Source organism: Rhinoderma darwinii, chromosome 2 (assembly GCF_050947455.1).
Source record: "Rhinoderma darwinii isolate aRhiDar2 chromosome 2, aRhiDar2.hap1, whole genome shotgun sequence".
Classification (NCBI taxonomy): Eukaryota; Metazoa; Chordata; class Amphibia; order Anura; family Rhinodermatidae; genus Rhinoderma; species Rhinoderma darwinii.
In genome coordinates, this window is record NC_134688.1 from 17919163 (window position 1) to 17927397 (window position 8235).

General features: G+C 51.5%; 1 protein-coding gene across 9 annotated transcripts in view; it reads right to left on the reverse strand.

The window, feature by feature from the left end:
- PICALM (phosphatidylinositol binding clathrin assembly protein) overlaps window positions 1–5437 on the reverse strand; it is an 82976-nt gene extending 77539 nt beyond the window's left edge. For 6 of the 9 annotated variants that reach the window (XM_075851415.1, XM_075851414.1, XM_075851413.1 and 3 more), the window contains exon 1: window positions 5035–5437. In XM_075851415.1, coding sequence (XP_075707530.1) covers window positions 5035–5164 — 130 coding nt within the window. In that variant the 5' untranslated portion in view covers window positions 5165–5437. The remainder of the gene's footprint in view (window positions 1–5034) is intronic. The other 3 variants (XM_075851421.1, XM_075851419.1, XM_075851418.1) reach the window with 1 other exon arrangement.
- Window positions 5438–8235: the final 2798 nt, after the last annotated feature.

Sequence of the window (8235 nt, forward strand, 5' to 3'; positions counted from 1 at the left end):
GTTTCAACTATATGATAAACGGACGACCGAGAAAGAAAACACTTCAGAATAAGAACCTAAAGGCTGCGGGTCAGAACTGCAGGCTGGTGTGTGTGTAGACAGACAGACACACAGACACACACATGAGGACCAAGATGTCAGGACCCCAATGACTTTACACCGTGGCCCCCCGGCTGTTGAGAACCGACAACTCCCAGCAAGCCCAGACAGCCGCTGGGAAATGTAGTTGCACCGCAGCCAGAGAGACTAGAGACCAGTGCTATATAGAATTTCGACAATATTCCATGACCCTATGGCCACACCACTTGTTTGCTGTAGGGCTGAATTCACACATGCAGTTTTGATGCCAAATCCAGGAGTGGATACAAAAGAAATAAAAAGCATAGACGAAATACTGAGGTCTCCTCTCCTTCAGATCCCTTCCTGCTTTGGCTTCAAAATGGCATGAAAAAAAAACGCAGCAAAAACTGAATGTGTGAATCCTGCCTAAGGCAAGCAGTAAGGTTTTGTTTTTTGTGGGGGGGGGGGGGTTCCCTTCCTTCCCACTTGGTACAAAACATAATTTAACAAGAATTACATATCCGCTTTCCCATGAAGTCTGCAACAGAGAATAATTTAGAGAACTACACACCTCGTGTACTCGTGACAGTACCTTGTTCTACATAGGTCTCTATAAGGGGTCCAGACACTCAAAAGGAGGTTAAAAGGGATGTCCAGAATTAGAAAAGTGTTTGCTTTTCTAGAAACAGCGCCACCCCTGTGCATTGGCTCTGTCGGTTACTGCAACTCACTGCCATTCAAATGAATAGAACTGGAAATATCGCATGAGAAGGCGTGGCTCCGTTTATGGAAAAAGAGCCGACACTTTCAAAATTGTGGACCCCGGAACGCCTGTCATCAACAATAAGTTGTAAATGTCGGAGCAAGGATCAGCAGCGCTGGCACAGCAGGAAACCATCAATGGAGACACCTGACCGCCTTGAGGGGGGTTGTCACCCTAGTACAACCCTTTTCTGAGGTAAACCCCCAAATGTTGAGACGACAGGGCCCCGACTGCTAGAAGAAGCGTCCTGCGTGTCAGCACTGAAGTCCCCGTGCAGTCTATCCAAGTGCTCAGGTGGATATAGAAGGCGGTATATAGGTATCAGAGGGGACCCTGGCGTTCAGACCCTCTCAATAAGACATTGATGGCGAATCTAATCCATATGTTCGTGGTGGGCAAAAAGCCCCTTTAAGGCTCAGCTTTCCAGATCTCCTACAGCTGCATCAATACCTATAGGTGGAGGGGCTTATTGGTCATTGGGCCTCCATATACAACACACGTAATATTGCAGGGACTGTAAAACAAGAACACTTGGTAACGACGTCCGGCTCGAGGCCTGAACTCCGGCCATCGCCATAAGAACCTGACCCGGCCGCCCACGACGCTTCACGTGCGGCGCTACGGTCGCCCCGCGTCTTATTTTCTATCATTCTCTCCTATTCCTTGCGGCTTCTCGTCAATAGTCGCGCCCTCATCAGCGCCACGTATAGTAGGACAGGCCGGACCTCTCCTGCCGCCCCATACTTTTCAGACTACGTCCTATTAATGTCTACGGAGGTCACAGTCTACAGTAGAGAAGTTCTGAGACTTTGTCATTTACCGGACATAACACCGATACATTGTAGCAAACTATCAGAACAGGAGAGATTTGAGCTGCTTATATTTAGCTTACAGAGGATTGTCTAGACTGGACGCAACTGTAGCAAACCCTCAGCTGTCAGAAGTATTCGAGCTCATGCACAATAGCACGGAGACGTACAGCCTCGATGCTCTGTCAGACTCAATATATACGGAGATATTCTCCCGTAACAGCAATGCTCTAGTCTGACGGACCACGACATAATTCTTCTATCAGATCAATTTAATTGTAGGCAAGCGGAGGTACCGGAGGAGGCCACAAGCGTCTCTATAGAAGCCAGGCTCTATACAAAACGGGGCAGTAACAGAGCGGCGTGCATGCGCCCTTAGGTCTGGATGGTTCTCAGGCTCTGGATGTAAACAATGTTCCCATTCACTGACAACAAGCAAAGTTCTTGAAAATAATGAATAAATAAAAGTCTATTCGAAAGCTGCAGATGTTTTCAGGATACAATATCCGTGCTGCTCATATGATAGACAGCGACAATCATTACACTGTAACGAGCCACGCACCTGTGTCCAGCACACAGCCCCCGCACAGGTCTCTATCCATTATATGTAAACAATAAAGGCTCCTAACGAACGGCAGCAAGCAGAGATCTTCAAAACGTGAGGAGTGGATACAGAAAATATTTTTAAAAACTATAAACTTTTTTTATTATTTGATGAATAGAAATAAGAGCGGTGACAGCAGAGCGGGCACAACATACCCCCAGGGGGCGCTCACCGCGATACAGCACCGCAAGAAGGGGACCCCACACCCAAGAGGTAAGACAGGAACCAATAACAGTGCACCCCGGACACCAAGGAACCCCGCAATAAAACACACAGGCGCCCCCTCATACACCACAAATAACCTGCAAACACCTGAAAGGGGGTCCCCACAATACACTGCACCCCTCAGTCACCAGGCAGGAGGGGTCCCCCCAATACACTGCACCCCTCAGTCACCAGGCAGGAGGGGTCCCCCCAATACACTGCACCCCACAGTCACCAGGCAGGAGGGGGTCCCCACAATACACTGCACCCCTCAGTCACCAGGCAGGAGGGGGTCCCCACAATACACTGCACCCCTCAGTCACCAGGCAGGAGGGGGTACACACACAATACACTGCACCCCTCAGTCACCAGGCAGGAGGGGTCCCCCCAATACACTGCACCCCTCAGTCACCAGGCAGGAGGGGGTCCCCACAATACACTGCACCCCTCAGTCACCAGGCAGGAGGGGGTCCCCCCAATACACTGCACCCCTCAGTCACCAGGCAGGAGGGGGTCCCCAATATACACTGCACCCCTCAGTCACCAGGCAGGAGGGGGTACACACACAATACACTGCACCCCTCAGTCACCAGGCAGGAGGGGGTCCCCCCAATACACTGCACCCCTCAGTCACCAGGCAGGAGGGGGTCCCCAATATACACTGCACCCCTCAGTCACCAGGCAGGAGGGGGTACACACAATACACTGCACCCCTCAGTCACCAGGCAGGAGGGGGTCCCCCCAATACACTGCACCCCTCAGTCACCAGGCAGGACGGGGTCCCCACAATACACTGCACCCCTCAGTCACCAGGCAGGACGGGGTCCCCACAATACACTGCACCCCTCAGTCACCAGGCAGGAGGGGGTCCCCCCAATACACTGCACCCCTCAGTCACCAGGCAGGAGGGGGTCCCCAATATACACTGCACCCCTCAGTCACCAGGCAGGAGGGGGTACACACACAATACACTGCACCCCTCAGTCACCAGGCAGGAGGGGGTCCCCCCAATACACTGCACCCCTCAGTCACCAGGCAGGACGGGGTCCCCACAATACACTGCACCCCTCAGTCACCAGGCAGGAGGGGTCCCCCAAATACACTGCACCCCTCAGTCACCAGGCAGGAGGGGGTCCCCAATATACACTGCACCCCTCAGTCACCAGGCAGGAGGGGGTACACACACAATACACTGCACCCCTCAGTCACCAGGCAGGAGGGGGTCCCCCCAATACACTGCACCCCTCAGTCACCAGGCAGGAGGGGGTCCCCAATATACACTGCACCCCTCAGTCACCAGGCAGGAGGGGGTACACACAATACACTGCACCCCTCAGTCACCAGGCAGGAGGGGGTCCCCAATATACACTGCACCCCTCAGTCACCAGGCAGGAGGGGGTACACACAATACACTGCACCCCTCAGTCACCAGGCAGGAGGGGGTCCCCCCAATACACTGCACCCCTCAGTCACCAGGCAGGAGGGGGTCCCCAATATACACTGCACCCCTCAGTCACCAGGCAGGAGGGGGTACACACACAATACACTGCACCCCTCAGTCACCAGGCAGGAGGGGGTCCCCCCAATACACTGCACCCCTCAGTCACCAGGCAGGAGGGGGTCCCCAATATACACTGCACCCCTCAGTCACCAGGCAGGAGGGGGTACACACAATACACTGCACCCCTCAGTCACCAGGCAGGAGGGGGTCCCCCCAATACACTGCACCCCTCAGTCACCAGGCAGGAGGGGGTCCCCACAATACACTGCACCCCTCAGTCACCAGGCAGGACGGGGTCCCCACAATACACTGCACCCCTCAGTCACCAGGCAGGAGGGGGTCCCCAATATACACTGCACCCCTCAGTCACCAGGCAGGAGGGGGTACACACACAATACACTGCACCCCTCAGTCACCAGGCAGGAGGGGGTCCCCAATATACACTGCACCCCTCAGTCACCAGGCAGGAGGGGGTACACACAATACACTGCACCCCTCAGTCACCAGGCAGGAGGGGGTCCCCCCAATACACTGCACCCCTCAGTCACCAGGCAGGAGGGGGTCCCCACAATACACTGCACCCCTCAGTCACCAGGCAGGACGGGGTCCCCCCAATACACTGCACCCCTCAGTCACCAGGCAGGAGGGGGTCCCCAATATACACTGCACCCCTCAGTCACCAGGCAGGAGGGGGTACACACACAATACACTGCACCCCTCAGTCACCAGGCAGGAGGGGGTCCCCAATATACACTGCACCCCTCAGTCACCAGGCAGGAGGGGGTACACACAATACACTGCACCCCTCAGTCACCAGGCAGGAGGGGGTACACACAATACACTGCACCCCTCAGTCACCAGGCAGGAGGGGGTCCCCAATATACACTGCACCCCTCAGTCACCAGGCAGGAGGGGGTCCCCACAATACACTGCACCCCTCAGTCACCAGGCAGGAGGGGGTCCCCACAATACACTGCACCCCTCAGTCACCAGGCAGGAGGGGGTCCCCACAATACACTGCACCCGAGAATGATAAGACCGGAAGCTGTCAATCCCCCGGCCTCCCCTCATTCAGTAATATTCCGGTACTCACAGTCCAGGTGCTTCTTCTTGGGCCCCATGATCTCATGAGTCGTGGCCTTGCACACGGTCTTGGAGACGGCGGAGCCGGTGACGCTGTGCTGTGCCGCCGTGATGCGGTCGGTGATGCTCTGCCCGGACATGGCGGTTTCTTCAGACACACAGATCAGAGGATGAGGCCCGGGACGTGGGATCCGGTGTGACCAGACCAGATGCACACCTGCTCATGGAGAGGAGCGAGCACACACACAAGGACACTACTGGTCCGACTGTCACCCACAAACACGCCGGGGAGCTGCCGGTACTGGCCGCCGTACGGCGCTCAGCGTCAGAGAACGGGAGCGGAAGGGAAAATGGCGGCGCAGCTCCACCTCAGAGCCGTGAGAGAGCCCGGTGGCGTCACGTGATCTGGGGGCGTGGCGTATCCACAGAGTCTGTCCCAGTGGGCGGGGCGTTCCAGAGAAATCTACCGTGTGGGCGGAGACTTCGTCTGAAAGCAAAATGTAGGCGGTGCAATTAGGGGAATCCAGTGATGTGGGCGTGGCGTACACCTGGACACACCCAGTTTAGGACTACGCCGTATACACACCCAGTATTACCAGTCATCCAGTATTACCCGTACACTCCCAGTCATATCCAGCTATATACAATACATACATGTATTTAAATGTCTTCTTCTGTCAAGTTCTTTCTTTATCTGGGAAAGCTGGGTGACGACAGGTGACCAACAATATGGCCTCCACAGAGGAAGTTACCCACTGGGTGACAACAACCCTTGTGTTAGCTACATGGCGGAGGTATTGGTTGTCCCCCCAGCTTTCCTAGTGACCTAAAGAGCACATTTGCCTATGTAATATGAGAACAGGGTGTATGTCATTGTGCAACTAGGCGGGTGTTCTACTCAGGGCTCATAGGAAAGGGTTGTACCGTTCCTCTGTTATTTCTCCTAGAATTTTATCAATAAATTGACAACTGGGTGTTACCAGTTGGAGGCGTGTCCCTACACACTCTAATACTGTCAGCACTGATTGGACAGTGTCATCCTGTGTAAGGACACGCCCCCAAGTGCTAACACCCAGTTCTCCATTTATTCATGAATTTCTAGGAGGAATAACAGAGGAACTGCACAACGCTAACAAAATTGTGTTTTTATGGCGCATAGACATGTCAGGAGAGGTGACAGGTCCTCTTTAACTGGTGGATATTTTAGTTGTTACCCAACTTTCCCAGAAACAGATGAACAGGATTTATAACAGAAGAGGATGACTTTGTGTCAGTATCTACTATGGCGGACACTTGTCATTGGGGGTAGTGAGGACCCATGTGGTATAGTAAAGATCGCCCGGGGTGTTTCCTCGCCGGCTGATTAGATATTTGCAAAACAGTCACTTGGGAGAAAAGGAAACGACCTCGTCTGAAGTCCACAACTGCCCCATAAACCGCTGAGCTGCAGCATTGTAACATTATATGAGAGCAGCACTTAGCGGAGCGGATGATGACATGATGTGCGCTGTAGTTGTGAATGTCAAGTGAAAACATTTAAAGAGCACCGGTCACCGCCTTTATAAATAAGATCAGATGTCAGGACATAATATATTCTCTTCAGAAGAGTAAACAAATAACTGACGTCTCTTTAATATTCAGTCCAATTAATTAACTTTGATCAAGTTTATGGGGTGTGACTTATAGACAAAGGGTACAGTCCCACGTAGTGGCCGCACGCAGCCGAGGCTTGGCTCATATCTATCTATCTCATATCTATCTATCTCATATTTATCTATCTCATATCTATCTATCTATCTATCTATCTATCTATCTATCTATCTATCTATCTATCTATCTATCTATCTATCTATCTCATATCTATCTATCTATCTCATATCTATCTATCTATCTCATATCTATCTATCTATCTCATATCTATCTATCTATCTCATATCTATCTATCTCATATCTATCTATCTCATATCTATCTATCTCATATCTATCTATCTCATATCTATCTATCTCATATCTATCTATCTCATATCTATCTATCTATCTATCTCATATCTATCTATCTATCTATCTATCTATCTATCTATCTATCTATCTATCTATCTATCTATCTATCTATCTATCTATCTATCTATCTATCTCATATCTATCTATCTATCTATCTCATATCTATCTATCTATCTATCTCATATCTATCTATCTATCTCATATCTATCTATCTATCTCATATCTATCTATCTATCTATCTATCTATCTATCTATCTATCTATCTATCTATCTATCTATCTATCTATCTATCTATCTATCTATCTATCTATCATCTATCTATCTAATATCTATCTATCTATCTATCTATCTATGACTGCCATCAGGAATTTCAGGGCCCCCTACAGCTAAATTTTCTGGGCCCCCCTACCGTGGCACCGCCTGTTAACGGTACTCCGTCCAGCACCATATCATGGTACCCAGGGCCGCCATCAGCGGGGGTATTATGGGTACTGATGTGAGAGGCCCGGCCAAACCTAATTGAAAGGGGGGCCCGGCAACTGCCGCGACTTGCCTTTGGTAGAAAAAAAAAACAAACCCCTGCAATGGGGCTTGTTTTTTTCACCAAAAGAATGTCGTGAGCTGCGAGCCCCCCTTTCAATTAGGTTTGGCCGGGCCTCTCACATCAGTACCCATAATACCCCCCCTGATGGCGGCCCTGGGTAGCATGGGGGCCGTCAAACACTGCCGCCCGTGCGACAGATCGCGCGCACCCGCAAACTCCCGCGCATGCCCACCCGCGACCGCCTGGAACCGCGCACCGAATTTTGAGGCAGATTTTGACCTGCCCACACTATCTTGCCGCGTTTTTTGCCCGCGGCGATTGAGGACAGCAGACAAAAAACGCAGGGAAAAATGCATTTTCTACCTCCCATTGATTTCGATGGCAGGTCAGAGGCGGAACCGCGGCAAGAAAGGACGTGCTGCTTTTTCTTTTTGCCGCGACTGGCTCCCATTGATTTCAGATTAAATCAATGGGAGGCGGTTTTGGAAGTTGTTTGGTGCTGATTCTGACGCAGTGTCCGAGTCAATATCAAGGCCCAAAAACTCTGTGAACTGGGCCTTATTGTTAGGGCTTATTCAGACGAACGTGTAATACATCCGTGCAACGCGCTTGATTTTCACGCGCCTCGCACGGACCTATGTTACTCTATGGGGCCGTGCAGACTGT